The sequence below is a fragment of the Convolutriloba macropyga genome, chromosome 14 (genome assembly GCF_964194025.1).
Source record: "Convolutriloba macropyga chromosome 14, txConMacr16.3, whole genome shotgun sequence".
NCBI classification, from domain to species: domain Eukaryota; kingdom Metazoa; phylum Xenacoelomorpha; order Acoela; family Convolutidae; genus Convolutriloba; species Convolutriloba macropyga.
In genome coordinates this window covers 17,317,237-17,338,292 of record NC_134481.1, presented here as the reverse complement: position 1 = coordinate 17,338,292, position 21,056 = coordinate 17,317,237, and the positions used below count along the sequence as shown (strand labels likewise).

Here is a 21,056-nt window from a genome sequence, read left to right as displayed (position 1 = left end):
TTGGACCCTCGCTGGTGAATATGAGAATTGTATCTCAGCCACCACTCAACAGCCCGCAACTCAGCAGAAGAAATTTATTTTCCATGTGTCAAGAAACAGATCAGATGAACCCGGACTTGACGAACTTGTTCAACAGTTCTGGAGTATTGAAGCTGATGGCATTCAGAAGGACCGTGAACAAGTTTACACAAAGCAAGAAGAACAGTTTCTTGATATTTTGAAGAACTCCATCAATCACAATGGTGAGAGATATGAAATCAAACTGCCTTGGAAATCAGAAATAAATTTGGAAAACAACTTCTATTCTGCACTGAACCAAGTCAAAAGCCTCAATACACGCCTTCAACGTAAACCTTTGTTGCAGGACAAATACAATGAGACTCTCTTGACAGACCTCGAGAAAAACTATGTCAAACCGGTGGAAATGCAAGATCCTCAACCAGACAGAATTTGGTACCTGCCACACCATCCTGTGGAAAATATCAATAAGCCCAGAAAAGTCCGCCGAGTTGCAAATGCCGCTTCAAAATTCCGCGGCCAATCGCTTAATTCAAACCTTCTTACAGGACCAGATCTCCTTAATAACCTTTTAGGTGTCCTGATGAGATTTCGAGAACATCCCGTTGCAGTTCTTGCGGACATCGAAGGCATGTTTATGCAAATCGCCATCCATCAGATTGATCAATCTGCTCTTCGATTTCTTTGGTTAGCAGACAATCAGATACAACAGTACCAATTTACCAGACTCATCTTTGGAGCAAATTGCTCACCTTCGTGCGCAATATACGTTCTTAACCATTGTGCCAAAGAAAACAGTCAACAATTCCCAGAAGCCCTCAAAGCCGTCAGAAAGCACTTTTACATGGATGACTACATCCAATCACATGCAACAGAACAAGACGCTTGTAAGGCAGTTTTTCAAACAAAAAATTGTCTGCAAACAGGTGGGTTTCGACTCACAAAATTTGTTTCAAACAGCTCTCTAATTCTAAACCAAATCCCTCCAGAAGACAAAGAGAACAAGACAGATATTGTTAGCGTTCTTGGTGTTAACTGGAATCTTGAGAAAGACTGCTTTTTTATGAAACCTCTCACTGATTTCCCAAAAGATGCCTCAGCATACACTCAACGTAAGATCTTTAGTCTTGTCTCCTCGATCTTCGACCCAATAGGAATAATGTCGCCATCAACGATCCGTTTCAAAATAGTTCTTCAAGAACTGTGGAAACTTGGGAAAAAATGGGACGATCAAATTGCCCCTCAAGTAGTTAAACCACTTCAAAAGAATTTGGATTTATACTTTTCTTCCCCAGAAGTGACATTGAACAGAACTCTGAATAAGAGTTGCCATTCACCAGAAAGTGAAAATGAAATCCATATATTTGTCGACGCCTCAGCTGTAGCAGTTGCAGCCGTTGCATACTTGAAAACAGTTCCTAACTCAGCCACTGATGTTGAAACTTGTTACCTAATAGGCAAATGCAAAGTTGCCCCAATTAAACAAATCAGCATACCCAAATTAGAGTTGGAAGCCGCAGTCATCGGAGTGCGCCTTCTTTCAACCATCATGAAAGAGTCATCATTTCACATTACTCGCTCTACACTCTGGACAGATAGTCAAGTAGTACTTGACTGGTTATCGACAACCAAGAAGCAACCTGTTTTTGTTGCGAATCGCCTCAAAGAAATCCTTGCATCAACTGATGCTTACCAATGGAAACACGTTGCCACCAAAGAAAATCCAGCTGACCACGGGACCCGTGGTCTCAACCCAGACGAAATTACAGCCAAGTGGCTAACAGCGCCAGCATTTCTTTCCACAAGACAGCTCAGCGCTGCTGAAAACTCTTCAAAGCATGTGTTAGCAACGCATGAAATTTCACGCAATTTGTCGGAGCAAATAATCGACCCGACACGGTTCTCAACTTGGAACAAGTTGCTCCTGACTTTAGCAACAGTCTTCAATTTGCTCTTTCGGATCAAAAAGCAAAGGCCTAAAGATCACCAGTATATAACAGAAGACGTCATTCTTGCAAGAAATCAGCTGATCAAAATTTCGCAGCAAAATTTCTTCTTCTCAACAATCCAAGCCCTGAAACGTGGTTCCAGGATAGATTCAAAGTGCAAAATCCGTTCGCTCAACCCAATGTTGGACAACAATGGAATCCTTCGGTCATGCGGAAGACTGCAATTTGCGCCAGATAACCTCGAAGTTGAGAAATTTCCGATTATACTGCACGCAAAGGACAAGATAGCGAGACTCTATATAGAGCATGCACATAACATTTGCGTTCACCAAGGAACAGAGCCAGTGAAAGCTTTTGTGCAGCAAAGATACCACATCATTGGACTCAGAAAAACACTTTTGAGTATAAAGTACAGATGTTTTCTCTGCAGACGATTTGCCGCTCAAAACATTCAACCCGTCATGGCTCCCCTCCCTGCCTGCCGTTTCCCGACAGACTCTACCCAGTATCCTTTCGCGAACAGCGGAGTCGACTTTTTTGGACCCTTTTATATAGAGGATGCCAAAGGACAGATTGAAAAACACTACGGCCTCATCTTCACTTGCCTGGTTACTAGGTGTGTCCATCTAGAAGCTTGTCCCGATCTCAACACTGACACTTTTTTAAACGCCTATCGACGTTTTGTAAGCCGCAGATGCCAGCAAACAACAATGCTCAGCGACAATGGCAAGACATTTATTGGTGCATCTGAGGAACTAAAAAGATCTGTGAAACGTCTCGACAACGACAAAATCTACAAAGCAATGGCAGCAACGAACACAACCTGGAAGTTCAATCCTCCCTATGGACCTCATTTTGGCGGTATTTGGGAGCGCTTGATCCAGACCGTGAAACGCACTCTATTGATCATTCTAGGCTCCAGAAGGCTGTCGCTTGATGTGTTCAGGACAATTTTGGTCGAGACCGAAGCTATATTGAACTCCAGACCACTAACGATTGTCGCTGACCTTCCAGAAAATGAAATGCCTCTCACGCCAAACCATTTTCTGATCAACAGACCGTTCAACTCTCTCCCACCAGGAAAGTTCGACAGCCAAGAACCCGCCAGTTTCAAGTCTTGGAAGAATGTGCAGCAAATGGTCAACCATTTCTGGAAACGACTCGTCAAGGAGTATCTTCCGACACTGTTAAAGAGGTCCAAATGGAGCGATAGTGACCAAACACCACTCAGAGTCAACGACATCGTTTGGATTCTGAAAGATATGACTCCACGTGGAATTTGGCCCCTTGGACGTGTTCTTGAAGTCTATCCTGGACGAGATGGACAACACCGTGTGGTGAAGGTGAAAACGGCTTACGGCACGTACGTTCGTCCGGTCTCCGCCCTCGCACGTGTTTTGGCTGATTAGCCTATTTTTTCTTGACCTTTTTTCGAAACGGTTTTCTAGGCAACTTGGGTTACACCCTCTTCGACGATCTGGTCAAACGTCTGTGATGTGTTAGTTGGCCTCCTCTTTCCCCCGGAGCATGTCGTGCAACAATCAAGTCAGAAGTAAAACTTGAAAAAACATTGACTTTTGTCCTTATCGCAACCAAAACGAGTTGGTTGTTCCCGCAACTTAAAACTGATATAAAAACTTACCAAACTAAACTGTCTAGAACAATGTAATTGAACCTTATCTACATTCTCTTACAACCGTTGCCTCTCTTCGAGTCGTGACTTTGGGCCAGTGTGACGTTCCTAATCCCGAAGTTTTTGAATAATTATTTCAGGTTCATACGATGGGGATGAAAATAGGCTTGGGAAACTCCTGAAGCTTAATCGAGTACAAGTAAAACGCACCACAAGGCACCTCAGTATAGGGTAGGTGGGCTGGGGTGCAATATGTTTACTAAAGGGCTACAAATTACGTCTCTAAAAGAGTTTATAGATTACCATTGAGATTTGAACTGTAAATAAGATAACAACCTAGATCAGTGTCATACTCACTAACGGTATATAGTGAATCGCCATTCGAGTGTAGTATATTAGTTAAAATTGATTTCGCTATACGATTCAGTTTACCTACTTTTTAGTTTGAAGCTCAGATTTCTTTACTAGAAAAAAAACTGATTCAGACAATGAATCTTGTGACTGATTTGCCACTTTCAAAAGGAAAGGATTGCAAAAAAAAACGTTTTGAACAAAACTCAAAAGTTTGTTTTTCACCAACGGAAAAATATAGGACAGATAAACAATTAATTTTCGAAGCAAATCTTTATCTAATGATATGATAGAGTTGTGTAGTACGCAGGAAATTGTCAAAATAAGATACTGCGAGTAGGTTAGATAAATTAGGCCAACTTAGACAAGTTAATTAGGTGTTTGAAACAATCGTTCTTTCTCAAAAAGTTATTGTTTCGAAAGCGCCAGAGAAGATTAAAGGAGCATAAAGGTATCTTTTTTGAAGTTGAAACTTAGTTTGTTTTTGAAAAAAATTTTATATGAAACGGCATAATAATAATTATGGTTTCTGTGTAATTGCAGTGGAACAGCATTAGCCCTACAGTAGCTTTTTCTCAGCTGCCCTTTTTCTTATTTTCCCCACATTTCAGAATGGTCTGTTGAGCAGCATTGCTTTTTTTTTGCGTCTGAAACTTTCACGTGGTACCATCATTGCAGCCAACATTTGTCAGGCTATGGTCAACATGAAGCTATATTTAAGTTGCTCATCCTCACACAGACAGCTTCACGGAGGCAGGGGATTGAACTCTCAATCATTGGCGTGTGAACCACACACCTTACCTCTCGGCTATCACGCCACAACGGCATGAAAATTTAAATCAAATTTTTGTTGCAACTTTTCGATTTCATTGTACTCATCTAGCACAACGTTGAAAGCAAGTAAGTGTTTGCCAGTTTCTAAGCATTCTACTTGAACGTCCATTTGAGAGTGTAGAACTTCAGAAATCACGAACTAATTGTTGCCTTTTGATCAGCAGTTGCTAAGACATAATATTCGTCAACTTAAGTGTTCCATGAAAACGCTAGTGCAAAACTTTTGGATACGAGCCTTTTTGAAACCTTTTTTTCGTGCAGTTTTGTGATCCACAATTTTGTAGGCTCGAACGTTACCATCCGACATTTTGGATAATCGCTTTAATTTGGAAAGATGGAAGTGCTCTTTTCATGCTAAAGCGTAACAGATATACACGTATCGAGACTTGGACGAACACCTGTTGCTAAAACCCCTAGGAAAACACATTAACAACCGTACCAGTTGTAATAAGAGAGTGAAATAATTGTTACAAAACTGCCTGGAGTGTAGTTTTTTTAGTTAAATAAGTGTTATTAAATGACTTAATTCCTAGTTTGACCAAATACTGTTGATTTCTTCCTAAATAATGGTTTGGTAAGTTTTTTAAAAAAGAACAAGCTAGCTTATAGATTTCCAGCTAACAGATCCAGAAATTGTATAACTTTTGTTATCAGAAAAAATTTCAGGTAAAGTTTTTTCAGTTTTCGTGAATGTTTTTTTCTTCTCCAAAATCTTTAGTTAACCTGATGAAGTTTTTACTGCTATACATTGTTTGAAGTTTAGCACTGCTAGTGTTTTGACATTTGATGGAGAAATTGTTTTTTACAAATAAAACCTGCTTGTTGGCACTATCAGCTGAAAATTCCTCTAAACGGACTTGTACAATTTTGAAAAAAATTTTGAAAAAGCTGTGGATTTATCTCAGCTGTGGCCAAAACTCAAATGGTGAGACTAAAAATCAATCAGGAAAAAAATTTACAGTATGAAAAATCAGACAAGCAGAATTAAAATAACTGCTGCAAATTTCGTTTGAAGAGTTATTTATAAAAATAGTCCAAATAAAGAGAAAACGAGATGTCACCACATTTATTACACTTTTCTTAGTATTTTTACTCTGCCGTTGTCTAAAGTGAAATGTCGGATGTATGACATAATGGGAGTAATATGATGAGGTATGATGTAATTTGTGTTTTAATGACGTCATCTATCCTTCCTCCTCCATTTCATCTCCCTCTTCGAACTCCCCTTCCTCCTCGGCTGAAGCCTCTTCGTACTGTTGATACTCACTTACCAGATCTGTCACGTTGCTGTCTGCCTCTGTAAACTCCATCTCATCCATGCCTATAAGAGTGGTTACTTTTTCAAAGTTCACAAAAGCCCGGGCTATGAGTAATTCAATTGAGCATAGGTAGTACAAAGAACTCTAGATTGTTTTGTTTCAAGAACAGTTTTTTGAACAGTTGTGTTTTGTATCGTTTGTCTAATTTTTTGCCTAATTTTTGTCTCCCACCACATATGAAAAGTTTATCTGAGAAAGCAAGCATATCAATTTGTTTTAGACTTTTTGTTATCGTAAGTTTAATTCCCTTTCTGGACCTTTACTGACTTTTATTGATTCTATTTTTTAAATCCAAAACTCAATGCATAGCTGATCAATCAAACATAGATAACCGACTAATGGCTGGTGACTTGCTCTCAACCGAGCGGCGAGCTGTTGGCTTTGTCAGTAGCCAGTTACGGATTAGTGAGGCTAGATTTAGCTTAATTGAAGGTGCGTGAGGTGAGCGCAGCGGGATGGGGGGGCTGTCACCGGAAGAGAATTGATGTGGGATTGATGGGGGCAACAGTCGGGGGAGGGGGAGTCTTAGGCCGCGTCCTTACGGCCTCAAAGACCTGCAGGGGTGGGGATTGTGAGGCGAAGAGAAAGTGAGGGGCTGATGTGGGAGAGGGGTGAAGTGGGGGTGGGGGTAGGGGGTAGGGGGGTCAAACTCGATGAACCACCTTTTGCAATATAAGTATACGTCTTCAAAACAGTTTCTGTTAGTCGCATACTCTGAGACCAGCGTGCTTAACTCTAGGAGAACAAAATGCCTTCTAGGCGCCGCCTGTTAATCGCGCTACGTGTTTGACGAAGTCGAATGGGTCAAACGAAAATTTGGTCAGCAAAAAATTTCATAAAAAGCCGGTAAAATACTGGAAACGACTCGAAGAGTCGTGCAATAAAATTACTGACCTTGCCTAAAAGAAATGTCAAAAACAAATAACGAAGAGATTAATAGCCTAATGTAACTATAGACAGTGTTTTACAAAATGGGGGGTGGTGGTGGGGGGAGGGGGTAATTGGGGGTGTGGGAGGTCTCAGTGAGTAGATGAGGTGTAAGTGGGGGGCAAGCGGGGGATTGAAGGTGGGGGGGATGCTTGCAGTTTGCGCAGTTTTTATAGACAAATGAGACTTCTATGGGAAAAAACTTCTAAAAATAACCTTTTGAACTTCAGTATCACGAGCAGCTCTGTATTGCTATGTATAAGTAGCTAAGCTATTGTTAAAGACCAATGTTCAAGAAGTCAAATTTGGAAAACAGAAGTCAAAGGTTCAAGTCAAGAAGAAATTTGCGTCAGTTAAAAAAAACTTATGTAATCCCAAAACTGCTCTTCGAATTTTAAAAACGAAGACCACAGGACGAATACAATTGTTACAAACTTCGTTTGAAAGCAATTAATCACCTCAATTAATTATTTCTATGATTTTGGAATCTGTGTTTGGCATAGAAACTTATAAAAACATACAGCGACTAACGTTGGACGAAATGCTCTCGAACGCTGGGCGGTGCAATTTGGCTGGGGGGGGGGGGGCGTAGTCTAGAAAAAAAGTGTTGAAAAAAGTTTGACGTTCCTACCATTGATTTGTTCGAAACCAGGATCTGTCTTTTGACAGTCTGGAAAGTCAACCACTAAGCTTTATTGGTTTTATACCGGCTTAACTTACTATTTGTTTTCTTTTAGCAACATACTGAATTTCTGAATGAGAGCAATTTAAAGCATACGAATTGCTCTAGATGGACGAGTGGGAGCTCTAATCTATTGAAGCCTGCTTCAGTCTAATCTATTTTAATCTCCAAAGACCTCATCAGTGGTTAATATATACCCTTATTAAGAGTTAAAGTGATCCGATTTGACACCAATTTCTGCTCACTTTACCTTTGACGATTAGTCGTAGGGCGTACAAATTCGAATATCGTAAGAGAGCAATTAAGCACCCAAAAATTAAGAAACCAAACGTGAAAAAAAATACTCAAGAAATGATATCGAAACAATGTTCTAGAACAAAATGGCGAAACGAAAACTTCATTTCAATCGAAGTTACCTTCTCCCGTGTACCAATGCAAGAACGCCTTCCTCCTGAACATGGCGTGAAATTGTTCGCTGACTCGTTTGAACAACTCCTGAATCGCAGTGCTATTCCCAATAAACGTGGCGGACATTTTCAGACCCCGCGGTGGAATATCACATACCGCCGTTTTCACGTTATTCGGAATCCACTCTACGAAATATTTTGTGTTCTTATTTTGAACATTTAACATCTGTTCATCAACTTCCTTCATAGACATGCGACCTCTGAAGATTGCAGCCGCTGTAAGGTACCTCCCGTGTCTAGGATCACAAGCCGCCATCATGTTCTTGGCATCGAACAACTGTTGGGTAAGTTCGGGAACTGACAGAGCCCGGTATTGTTGAGAACCACGTGATGTTAAGGGAGCGAATCCAGGCATGAAGAAATGAAGTCGAGGGAAGGGAATCATGTTCACGGCAAGTTTCCTCAAATCAGCGTTGAGCTGACCTGGGAACCGCAGGCATGTTGTGACTCCCGACATTGTGGCTGAAAAAGAAACGGTCCCTCTTTGAATGATAATCTATTATGCAAAAAGTTTGAATTGAAAAAAATGATACAGGAGATCAGATCAAAATCACAGCTGATCAAAAAGGCTTGCGATCTACGGGATCTCCAATCAATCTTCTGGATCGCATTCGTCTGTTCTATGAAAATTTTGTTCAGAGGGAAAATTTCGCTTTTTATGTCATTTTTTAAAAGAGGCGAAACATTACATGCCTGATACCAAGTGGTTAAGGTCCCCGTATGTTGGGGTGGTGAGTTTGAGAGTCCTGAAACAGATGTCGTAGAGTGCTTCATTGTCAATGCAGTAAGTCTCATCCGTGTTTTCCACCAGCTGGTGGATTGATAAAGTGGCATTGTACGGTTCCACTACAGTGTCCGACACTTTGGGAGATGGAACCTAAAGTTTACCTTTAATTGAAATCTTTTACAGAGAGCCCAAGAAGGGTAGAAAAATACAGAATATAAGTAACCGAAAAATATAGATGAGTTATCGAACTTTATATAGATGAATGCAAAAACAAAAATTACACAAAAACAAGTCATTCTGACTAAGGAAGATGTTTGCTACACGATTACTGATTTTTCGTAAATCATTTGACACAAATGAAATCTATTAAAGTCTTGATGTAGGAATCTAGACACAAAATTTCAGTCATAGACTAATTCAGTGCTGCTATAGTTCTGGTCCAAAATAGCCGCCCCAACCGAAACGGGCATATCCCATTATAGCCCCCTCCCAGCTTAGCGGTCAGATAGCCTACAGCCCCCATCATTGTTTATATACAATAATGGGGGCTGTAATATCTTCGGGGGGGGGGGGAGGGAGGGGGGCTATAATGGGAATTACACCCCAGCTAGCGCTACCCAATTAGCGCTAATTTGGAGGTTGTAGCCCCCATTATTGTATATAAATGACTGCATTGTTTGTCATGTCTAACCACTGAGAATGTATTCATGATCCTGTCTGGATACTCCTCTCTGATTTTGGCAATCAACAGAGTCCCCATTCCACTCCCAGTTCCACCTCCAAGGGAGTGGGTCAGTTGAAACCCTTGCAGGCAGTCACAAGACTCCGCCTCTTTCCTCACAACGTCCAGAACTGAGTCCAGTAACTCAGCGCCCTCTGTGTAGTGTCCCTTGGCCCAGTTGTTACCCGCACCAGATTGACCTTGAAAGATGAAAAATTTTTGATGCACAAAATCTTTCCCATTTCTGGCTTTCCAATATTTTTAATGAGAGTTTCATATTGTACTTTAGCCTCCAATTCGTTGTTTTAAATAGCAATGGTGGAATCAAACACAGGGTAATTATTGGTTTGCCCCCCCCCCCCCGAAATTGAATTTGTTGCCCCCAATAAGGCATCCCTATACTTACGGTAATATTATCGGGGCTGCAAACTATTCCCAATAACTAAGCTGAAGACTTTTCTTGGGTGTGGGACGGCGAAGATAGGGGACGGGGTAGCGCTATAATCGGAAACACCATTTTTTTCCAACAATTTCTCACCAAATACGAAGTTGTCTGGTCTGAATATCTGTCCGAATGGTCCAGATCGGACAGAGTCCATAGTGCCAGGTTCCAGATCTATCAGGATGGCCCTGGGTACATACTTGCCCCCTGTGGCTTCATTGTAGTACACATTTATCCTCTCCAACTGGAGGTCTGAGTCCCCGTGGTAAGTGCCAGTTGGGTCTATTCCATGCTCATCCGAGATAACTTCCCAAAACTACAAGGCAAAACCCAAAAATTTCAAAAATTTATTTAGAGAACTCAATTTGCTAATCGCAAACTGGATCATTCCCGTAAAAACCTCGCTGGGTATCAATCGGGAAACTTACTAAGGCCAGCCCACTAAGGGGGGGAGGGGTTACACTGAATTGTTGACTTTGTCAGTTTATTCCGTTTTCAGCAAGAACTGTAAGATGTCAGATGAGAAACTAAAAAACCTTAAGCAAAGGACATCGGCATACGAACCGAGGACTCGAACAAAAAAATTATCTTTTTTGTTTTGGTTCAATCTTTTTTTATTACCCTGACCAACGCTTTTATTGCAGCCAATCAATTTTTAATCACATTAATTTTTTAGCGCAGCGTGAATACTTATTGAATATAACATTAATTGCATGGATACAACTAGAAAAGAGCAGGAGTTTTCAATTATAGATGATCATTTTCCACCAAAGGGAAGCCACAACTCCTTTAATGTTTCTACCTGTAAGAACCAATATAAATTCAACTTTGGGGGTAACAAAAATTGGGTCTTTCCCATTATAGCCCCCCCCCCCCCCCCAAGCTAAGTATTCATATAACCAATAGCCTCCCCAAACATGTTAAGTATACTATAATGTGGGGACTATAATTTCGTGGGAGGTTATAATGGGAAGATTATGACTCAAGAGTAAACATATTGAAAAATAAACAACAAGATTGCAGATTATGAGGTCCAAACAAATAGGCTTCTACACGTTGAATTTAAAGCTTCCCGGATATTCAGACACTTTGACGCAGTGTCTTTCAAATTTTAGCCACACTCTAACCGAATTGCACAGAAATTTTTTGTGTTTTTTCTATTATAGCTTCCCACACAATTATAGACCTCATTACAGAATTTTTACGGATATGGTCGCAGAGCAGTGCTATTACTTCTAAGACTGCTTATTAAGATGAGAAAAGGTATAATAAGAACCCAATTTTTACGCCTTTCTGGCCATTCCAGTTATCGGCATTTCAACTGAAGGAAACCATTAATCACAAAAAAGCGTAGCGTGCGGCCTCCCAGCAGATTAATCTCCACCCCTTGAATTTGTCGCTGACAAAACTTTGAGTTGTGTCCCCCAGTATATTATGCATCCCCTAGGCATACGTTTACATGAAAGATCATTGTGTAAAATTACGGCACGTGCGCTTAGGGGGTGCGAGGGGGTGTGCGCGCGTGCTTGTGTGTGTGTGTGTGTGTGTGTGTGTGTTGTGCGTGTGTAAATGTGTGTGTGTGTGTGTGTGTGTGTGTGTGTGTGTGTGTGTGTGTGTGTGATACGAACTAAATTGTCATGCTCTTCTGGCAATGCCAGTTGTTGACATTTCGTGTCTTTCCCATTATAGCCCCCCAGCTTAGTAGTCAGATAACCTATAGCCCCCCATCATGGTAATTATACCATAATGGGTGGGGGCTATAATTTCATTGGCTATAATGGGAAAGACCCGACATTTCCACTGAACAAATACATTGATCAATTAACAAGAGAGTCAAAACTGCATTAAAAAGACTAGCTGGACCTGAATCATTGCTATGAATTTCGTTGCAGATTTTGTTTTTTAGATACTAGGATAAAAAACTGCAATGTTTTTAAAAATATCACCAGGTTTTGATATTATCAATAACCTCAAGAATAGATGTGCGACGAAAAAGTTTTCCAGAGATGAGCAAGTCTTTGATGATGAAGTCTTTTGCTCCAATTTTGGAAACCAATTTTAGATCTTTGACTTTGACTTTAGCAGTTAACTACTTAAAACATTTAAAATTGAAGAGTTTTAACTAACAGTCAAAACAAAATCTTGCATCCCTCTTGTCAAGTTTGCTCAGTACTTTTTTTTAATTAAGCACAAGTCTAAATTTTTAAATGTGATGTGTGAGACAAATGAAGAAAAAGGTTAACACAGGAAGGAAGCTGTGCAAAATGGTATTCGAACTCAATAAAAGAGTGCCCCGTAATAAGTAGAGCTTAAATACTTAAGTACTGACAAACTGTGAATTAACACCATCTTGAGCAAAGAACTTAGGCGCATTTTCTAAAGTAAAATGAAACACTCACATGCACGTACAAATTTTAAATAGCCGAATGTGCCAGATGTTCCAATATACTAAGCCGGAAATTTGAATTCAGCAGACTTTTGTCATTTCAAAACGTACACGTTATTACATATTTCAGAGGTATAACTATTCTCGAATTGGATCTATTCTGTTTCGGCCCCCAGTGTGTTTTACGCCCCCAATAACAAATTATATGTTTTTATATAGCACGTATTATGTGAGAAAATAGCACGTGCGCCTGGGGGGGGGGGGCGTAAAAAAATATAAGCCCACTAAGCTGGGGGGGGGGAAACAGAATAGATCCCTCGGATTTTTTCCGTTGTGCCCCCACCCCCAGTTTGTTTTGCACCTCCCAGTAAGAGAGCACGTGCCATTACATATTAAATCATTACGTAAAAGTATGGGGTGTGCGTCTGGGTGTTGCAAATGAAATGCACCCGCTAACCTGGAGGGGCACAAACGGAAAAGACCTATTACTTTTTCTTAGGTGAGTATTTTGAGTAAAAGCAATGTTCAAACGACATTAAATTAATCCGATTTTTAGCTCTCTATCATTTTCAACTACTTTTTCACTGCTCTTATTTTTCCACACCAAATACCATTTTCTGTGCGGATTGTCTCTGCTATAATACAATACTTTCTTTTTTGCAATATATGGCAACATTTTTTGTGTTTTTAGCAAAACTATGTGAATCTGAACGTTTACTCTTTGCAGCTCTTGGTAAACTCGAGAGCCTCTCAATGATTTCAAGCAGAATCAGAACTTATAAATAAAATGTTTGGATCTTTTTTGTTTTGTGCTCCCCAGTCCGTTCTGCACTACCCAGTTACAGAGCAAGTGTCATTACATGTTAAATTTTTATGTAAAAAAATTGCACGTGCGTCTGGGGTGTAAGGATTCACAATTTGGGCTAGTTTAACGCACTTCTGTTAAATATCACATTCAGCTGGGTTATGGATTTGTTTTTCTGGGATTTTTTTTTTGCGCCAACAGTTAGTGGATGCTGATCATTTGCCAGCCCCAGGCGCTCGTGCCATATTCTTGCTAGCTTTTTTTTCAAGTATTGATAATTAATCGGTCAATGTTCAGAGCACAACGTAATTTGTAATACTCCCACTGGGAAATAATCAGTCAAGAGCTTGAAAAACGAACTTGCAGTCTTGAAATCTGGCCTTGTTTAATCGGGCACTGCCAAGACCTGGTCTTTTAAAAATTGCACGTTTATTTTTAAAAACCGTAGCTTGCGACTCCCAGTAGATTAACCTCCCCTTTGAAACTGTCGCTGAGTCCGTTTGATAGCGTCAAAAAGTTCAGAGATTGGAAAAAGTTATTTGAGTTGTGCCCCCCCCCCCCAGTATATTATGCACCCAAGACATACTTTTACATGGTAAATCATTGTGTAAAAGTTTTGCACATGCGCTTAGGGAGTGCGTGTGTGTGTATGTGTGTGTGTGTGTGTGTTTGAGTGTGTATTTGTGTGTGTGCCTGTGTGTGCTTGTGTGTGCATTTGTGTGTGTGTGTGTGTGTTTGTGTGTGTATGTGCGCGTGTGTGTGACGGGTGGCGGGGGTGGTTCTGCTTCAGAAATTGTACGGACCTTGGCTCCAATTTGGTTCCCACACTGGCCTGCTTGGATGTGAACAATTTCTCTCATCTTGATTCAATCGCCTATGCAATTGGGGTATCTCAACCACGCAACGAGCAGCAGTGTTAACCCTAAACTTGCCTGCATTCAGACTCACTACTAACAAGAACGCCTTTATTTTTCAGGCCCCGCCTGCAAAAAAAATGTTTTCGAATCTTTGTGATTATAGCCACCAGCTTAGTGGTTATAAAGTATCCGGCCCCATCCTGGTAAACATACCATTATAGGGAGCTATATTTTCTGGTGGGGGGGGGGCTATAATGGCAAGGACCCAAGATCCCATTATGATCCACATACGCAAATAGGAACAGGCTTTAGGTTAAGTCCCATAAAATTGAACCTATTTGAGAGAGAAAGTTCCCTTTTCAGAAATTTGAGACTTACCTAGGAGAAAATATGATCCGTCTTAATTTCGTCTTTTTCTCAAAAAAAAATGTGACTTTCCCCATCGTAGAAGTCAAACAACCCGCGAAAAAAGAATCAAGTTAAGGTCAACAAATTAATCATATGATAAAATTTGTTTTTCGGCCGTTCTAGTCATTTAGCATCAATTCTGTTTCTAGTATTTTTTCCCCCTAGTATTTTTTCCATCATTTATTTGGGTCTTTCGCATTACAGCCCCCACGAAATTAAAGTCTCCCATTATGGCGTAATTACCAAGATTGGGAGGCTACAAGTTATATGACTACTAGCTGGGGGCTATAATGGGAAAGACCCATTTGTTTTACGGATCTTTGTGCCCCCCCCCCCCCCAGCTTAGTGGGCGCATATTATTTGCGAATAGATCCTATAACTTTTATCCCCCATGCGAACGTGCTATTTTTTACGAGGTGAGATGGTTTGAGAAAACACTGAGGGTGTACATCCGAATTTGTACCTCAATCATTTTCCGGATCTTTTCAGTTTATGCCCCCTCCCCCAAGCTTAGTGGGTGCATATTATTTTCAACCCCCCCCCCCCCGACGCTCGTGCCACATTTTAAAATAATGACTTACTATGTAATGACACTCTGTAACTGAGGGGTGCATAACGCACTAAAGGGGGGGGGGCACAAAAGGAAAAGATCCCATTTTCCTCATACCTGTCTTTTCAATATATTGAAGTTACTATGCAACTGAACAGATTTATCATTGAAAACTGACATCGGCTTAGATTGCTGCCCAACCCCCATACTTAATGCTAAATTAATATCAGTACAGGGCAAGTCTAGGTATTAGCACTGATTCACGATAACACATTTCAAGACATGTCAGTCTTGTGCAAGTGCTAGCCAAAACTTGACAAATACTAATCCAAGTCTTGGCCAAGCCTTGGCAGGACTAAATTTTAACGACAAAGATAGCCTGAAAAACATTAAAAAATCTGATATTTCAACAATTTGTAAACTGTGGAAATTTGTCAAAATAGAGCAAAAAACGGTCCAAAACGGCTGAAAAAGGTACAGAAACACCTTAAATACCCGCAAATAGGCCCAAATTGGGCTAAATAAAGCCCCGAGGGGCTAACTTGCTCTTTAGTTTGCAGCAGGCATCAGCACCCTGGGAAAGTATTCAAATACTAATGCGAAAGTCGGGTACGTTAAGTATTTCTCTGGAATTCAAAAATTTCAGGATCTATTCTGTTTTGCCCCGCCCCCAGTGTTATTTTGGCCGTCAAATTATATATTGTTATATAGCACGTTACCATGTAAAAAAAATAACACGTGCGCCTGGGGGCGTAAAAGATAAGCCCACCTAAACGGGGGGGGGGGGCAGAACAAAACAGATCCATTTTTCTCTCGAAAGCTTTGACTTGGGAATCAACTTACAGGTGTTGCACAAGTCTTGGTCAAGATTTGTCAGACTTGCAAGAGGTGCAAGACTTGTTTTAAAAATTGGCCAGTGCTGATTTGTCAAAGTAGACTTAGATTTGGACTTGCTCAGTACTGATTGAGACTTGGATTTCGGTATGGCCCCCAGGCCCATTAAGTCTAAAGTAGTACAGAATTCACGAAAGACCTGATCATCATTCTTGATCATTTTAGCTCTAATTGCAAGCGAACGTTGCTCTGCGCGTTCTAAGCCAAGTTTGATTTTTTAAAAACTTTGAAAAACAAAGAGCAAAAATTGCCAAAAAAACCTAAAGGCCAAAAAAATTGGAAAACTCAAAAATTCGCGTACTTTTTTTTCCAAAAATCAAGTTAATCAAAATGTTACAACAACAATAGCTCATTAGCAACGCTTTTGTGTTAAAAACGTTGAAACTAAAAAATTCATTCATTTGAAACTAAACGGCAAAAACATTCATTTGAAACTAAAAAATGTATGTGGAAAACCTCAATTAAAGAAAAAAATTCCCTTGCTGAGAGATTTTTATTATAAGCATGTTTAGCATTTGTTTATCAGATTCAATTTTGATACGACGGTTTGCTTTTTTGTTTTTCTCAAACTTTGAACAACGTTTATTCGGCTAATACCAAAAAATGTATGTGGGAAACCTCAAGTAAAGAAAGAAAAATCGCTTGCTGTGAGATTTTTATCATAAGTATTGTTAGCATGTGTTTATCAACTTCGGTGACGGTTGTTTTGTTTGTAATTCTCAAACTTTGAACAACGTTTATGGAAATTGTTTTTTGTATGTCTGGGTATCTCTATTAAACGAAAACGATGACACCACAGGTTGGGGTGCCAAACAGAAGTGAGCCCTGATCAGACTCAATACTAACGCACAAGGTGTGTTTCCAGACCAAAATTACAGGGTCTGGGATTTGGTTCGAGCGCACAATAGTAGGATCAGAGGTCACTTCAACCTGGGGTTGGTCTGATCAAAGGTCACTCCCGGATAGTTATGATCTGATCAGAGGTCATTTGCGTCTGGGATGTTTTGATCAGTGGTGGAGTCAAGCGCACCTTAGTCGGATCAAAGAATATTTCAAGTGCAATTGGGTCTGATCAGAGACCATTTCGAGGGGAAACTTTTCTTTCAATTTTTTTTTGTTTTTTTTTTATACTGAAAGATCTTAGGTCTGCCAAGAGGCAGCCAAAAAGAAGCAGCATAGAATCTGATGGCTCTTATCAGAACCAAAGAGGTCCAGCTGATAGCAAATGCCGATCCCCGTAAAAATACCTTTTGATTAACTGCAGGCCACGAGGTTTCTTATGGAAAGCTGTTTAATTTCTTCCATTGAAATATGCACTAATGGTATACTAAATATTTTTTTCTCAACAGTTGGGTTTTAATTTTATTAGCAATACTTTTAGAATTGTCTTTGAGCACATAATCGTCTGAACATTGTTCTGGGTTTGGTCTGGGCCATGGTCGTACAATCGTCTGAACAATTGTCAGTTCTCGGTCTGACCAAAGGTCATTTGCATCTGGCATGGTCTGATCAAGGAAAACTTCGAGCGCACTCCGAGATCACACGGTGTTTCGAGCGCAGTTTAGCATGATCAGTGGACACTTTGGTCTTGGATGGTTTGATCAGATGGTTTGGTCACTTTCGGATGGCACCTTTAGGATGGCATCTAGTTTTTCTTTCATATCTGGTAGGTTGATTATCAAATACTGCCAAACGAGGTAATGCTGCCAAATGCGCCAAAATGGTAATTAGTAGTTATTAGCAGGGCGATGTCTATCTGGAAGAGTGTGGAATGGGCTGGATATTCACGTCAATGACACGTATTAAAAAACGTATACCGAAAAAAGGTTATTGGCCAGACGAAGCGGACCGAAATCAGTGTATTGGCCAGACCGAACAGACCGAAATAAAGGTATTGGCCAGACCGAACAGACAAAAATTACCATTGGCCAGACGGAAAGCGCGACCCAAATTTTTTCCAGACCATTGGGGGCAGCCAATACCTGTCTTGGGTCGCGGACTTCATCCTGAGAAGGAAATCAGACACGGAAAAGGATTTTGGCGAAATGTGTCGTCAACAGGAAGCGAAATTACAGTTTTCTTAGCATTTGGTATCAATGCAAAATTAAGATGGCTAATTTGACACTGTTTCACCCAGTAGTTAGCTCACGATTAGTCTGCAGCCATTTTCAAGGATCACTGAGAAGAGTTTAAAAAATGACAATAAATAGCAAAAAGCGGAGCCAAATTATTTTCTCGTTAAATACTTTGTCATGAAATTACTTTCCCGCTCACTCCGATAGCTGAGCACCCAGAGCATTTCAGTACTTAACCGCATTTCACTGTACTATTTTACAGTGAACAGCCTGAGTAGTTGTTCTGGTTTTTTTCCTGGACATAATGATCAACTTTTTGATGAGAATACGCTGTTTCAAAACTGGTTTAACAAATTAATATTGAAATAGGCAGGTTCAGTACTAAAATGCTCGGAGTGGTCAGCCCGAGTAATGAACCACACGTTTATAGAGGTAGCTTTTTATCAGTCCAAATTCGCTCTCGTTGAAATAACATTCATAAAATTTGTTAAGATTTAGATAGACTTAAAAGAAAAACATAAGACCTGAAAACTCAATTTTTAGACATCAACAATGTATCGGAATAGGAAACACGAAAAACCTCTTTTGGTACAAAAAAGCAAATTTTTGTTTTTCGCAAGCCAAGTTTTATCCACGCAAATTTTCATAAGGCTGATAAGTCTCTTAAGAGAAAAACAAACGGAAGATTTACTGCATCAGATAACTAGCAAGGATGTCGGTCAAACATATTTGATGCCTGTTCAAATACGCAATTAGTATGGCCTCTCTACCTTCCAAACTTTCTTAGAATGAAAGCGCAAAAGACAGTTGAAAACGGTCGTGTCTACGAATGCACTTGAACTTTGAACTTATTTTTCACGTCTCGCATAGCAATGAAATTAAACATTGAGGACTTAAAACAAAAGATTCAAACTACAGATTTAAATAATTCTGATGAACTCAAAGCAATTCTGTACAAACTTACTTCAACGATAGAACAACAAGATGACTACATTACCCACCTTGAAAATGAAAACGTCAATCTCCACCAGAAGTACCAAGGAAAGGAAAAGAAGGTGAACGAAATGGAGCGATGTTCATCGAAAAACTGTCTTATGTTTCTGGGTGTTGCGGCAAGAGAAGAAGAGGATCTACTTGTCACTATCCTAAAGATCATCAATAGTACCCTGTGCCTACAGGTAAACGCGGTAGATATCGGAGCATGTCATTTTCTCTCATCATCAGGTAATGTCAAGCCAATTATTATTCGGTTTATCTACGACCGTCAGCGTGAGATGGTTTGGAATTCGAGATTCAATTTGCAAAATAATAAATCTGGGAATAGAGCCATTTTTATAGTCGAGAGAGTAACTGAAAAAGACAGCGTGGTAATGAATGCTGCTGAAGAAAAAATTTGATAACAGGGGACGTGTGTTTGTGAAAGTAGATTAAAAAAAGTGGGACCCAGTTGACTCAACCGGTGACTTGGCCAATTTTGATTCTCAAACCGTTGGCGGGTCGACCGACTGGGCAATGGACACGGATCAGCGGCAAACAGTCATTGGTAATTGGACGACTAAAACACCGAAAACGAAAACATTAAATCACATCAAGAAAATCGAACGAATCTTGCAGAAAATGTGACAAAGTTATTCAGATTTTGTTATTGGTTGTAACAATTCAAAACAGTACGGGATTCAGTCCTCCAATAAAACAATCGAAAGAAAGTACAAGTCTTGCTTGAGCTTGATGTGAGTGCAATTTAGCTTAGTGCAGTTTTCAACAAAATATATATTGATGAAAAGTACATTTATACTTGCGCGACGGTTGAAAACAGCTTTGAGTTCAAATCTATAACTCTGAAACATCTGCCAATCTAAACATAGTAAAAATTGCTTACTATAAGCCACCAGATCAGAAAACAACTCTGCTTTTGGATGAATTGGAGAAAATACTTCTTTCACTACCAGTGAGCAATGAAATCATCTTATGCGGTGATTCCAATATCGATTTTTTGAAACCATCATTGGATAGAGATCAGTTTATAGTTATCGCCAGCGGTTTCAATCTAGAATGTTATACTAATGATTTAGTAACAAGACAGACGTCTTCTACTGGGAACTCAATTGATCAAGTTATTTCCAGTTTAAAAAACACTTCAGCAAAAGCGTTGATGGATAGCCTGAGTGATCATTTTCCGATACAATTTAAGTTTCTTCTAAATAAGCAAAAATTGATAACCAAAGACTTCATTCCAATCCGGATAATGAGGAAATTGGGAAACATTTTTCTGCGACAATACCGTTAGTCAGCGATAATCAGAGCTAAAATTGATGAACTCATGGCTCTAGTAGATCAGTGCCATAACATTGATTTCATACTACGTGAATTTGTTGATATGATCATAGAACAATTGCACATTTTTGCACCGATCAAAATGATAACAAAGAGAGATGATGAATATCCATGGATTACTAAGTCAGTAAAAAACATACAAATAAAGTGTAATGACTAACAATCCGAACCACGAAGTATAAATCGAAAAAGAATTCTTAACTAAACTGATAAAACATTAAACACAAGCATACTGGCAGAAGAATATTAAAAAATCAGGTACTAAGAGTCTATTTTAATATCTCAGAGAGGAATTTGGGCAAATACATTCGAGCGAGTTTTGTGATATTACTCATGAACAATTCAATGAGTATTTTGCCACAATTGGTAAGAAATTAGTTGCTGACTATGTGAATTGTGAAAGAAAAAACTCAAAGATGTTACGTTTTCCTTTTATTATAGAACAGTAACGGAACTTGAATTTAAAGAGTTATTTTTTTCTCTGAAAAACATCTGCCGATTATGATAACATATCAAATGAATTTTTGAGAGTGCTCAATAATGTGATTTTGCCTTTTCTTGCCAGATTCCTTAAAAACTGCGTTGAAGAAAAATATTTTCCTAATGATTTCAAAATTGCAAAGTGTACACTCTTTCCAGAGTTCCAGAACCCATATTAGCAAAAGACTTTCGAGCAA

The 21,056-nt window shown here is 39.7% G+C and overlaps 2 protein-coding genes across 3 annotated transcripts in view; one reads left to right on the top strand and one right to left on the bottom strand.

Moving 5' to 3' along the window:
• LOC142353106 (trifunctional enzyme subunit alpha, mitochondrial-like) overlaps positions 1 to 21,056 on the top strand; it is a 249,227-nt gene that overhangs the window by 157,335 nt on the left and 70,836 nt on the right. The window lies entirely within an intron of this gene.
• LOC142353330 (tubulin beta-4 chain-like) lies at positions 5,840 to 14,575 on the bottom strand. Its single transcript, XM_075405564.1, has 7 exons — positions 14,497 to 14,575; positions 14,065 to 14,183; positions 10,167 to 10,386; positions 9,599 to 9,828; positions 8,874 to 9,057; positions 8,130 to 8,642; positions 5,840 to 6,106 (listed from the first exon to the last, which is right to left on the bottom strand). Exons 2-7 carry the CDS (start codon positions 14,119 to 14,121, stop codon positions 5,970 to 5,972), a joined length of 1,341 nt encoding a protein of 446 aa, XP_075261679.1. The 5' UTR covers positions 14,122 to 14,183; positions 14,497 to 14,575; the 3' UTR covers positions 5,840 to 5,969.

What these genes read in the sequence shown, in the direction of transcription:
- LOC142353330 (XM_075405564.1), bottom strand. Translation starts at nt 14,121, where the DNA reads ATGAGAGAAATTGTTCACATCCAAGCAGGCCAGTGTGGGAACCAAATT. An exon ending in TCATGAATACATTCTCAGTG is followed by an intron (nt 9,058 to 9,598) that starts GTTAGACATGAC and finishes GGTAAACTTTAG; the next exon opens with GTTCCATCTCCCAAAGTGTC. An exon ending in CCTTAACCACTTGGTATCAG is followed by an intron (nt 8,643 to 8,873) that starts GCATGTAATGTT and finishes TTTCTTTTTCAG; the next exon opens with CCACAATGTCGGGAGTCACA.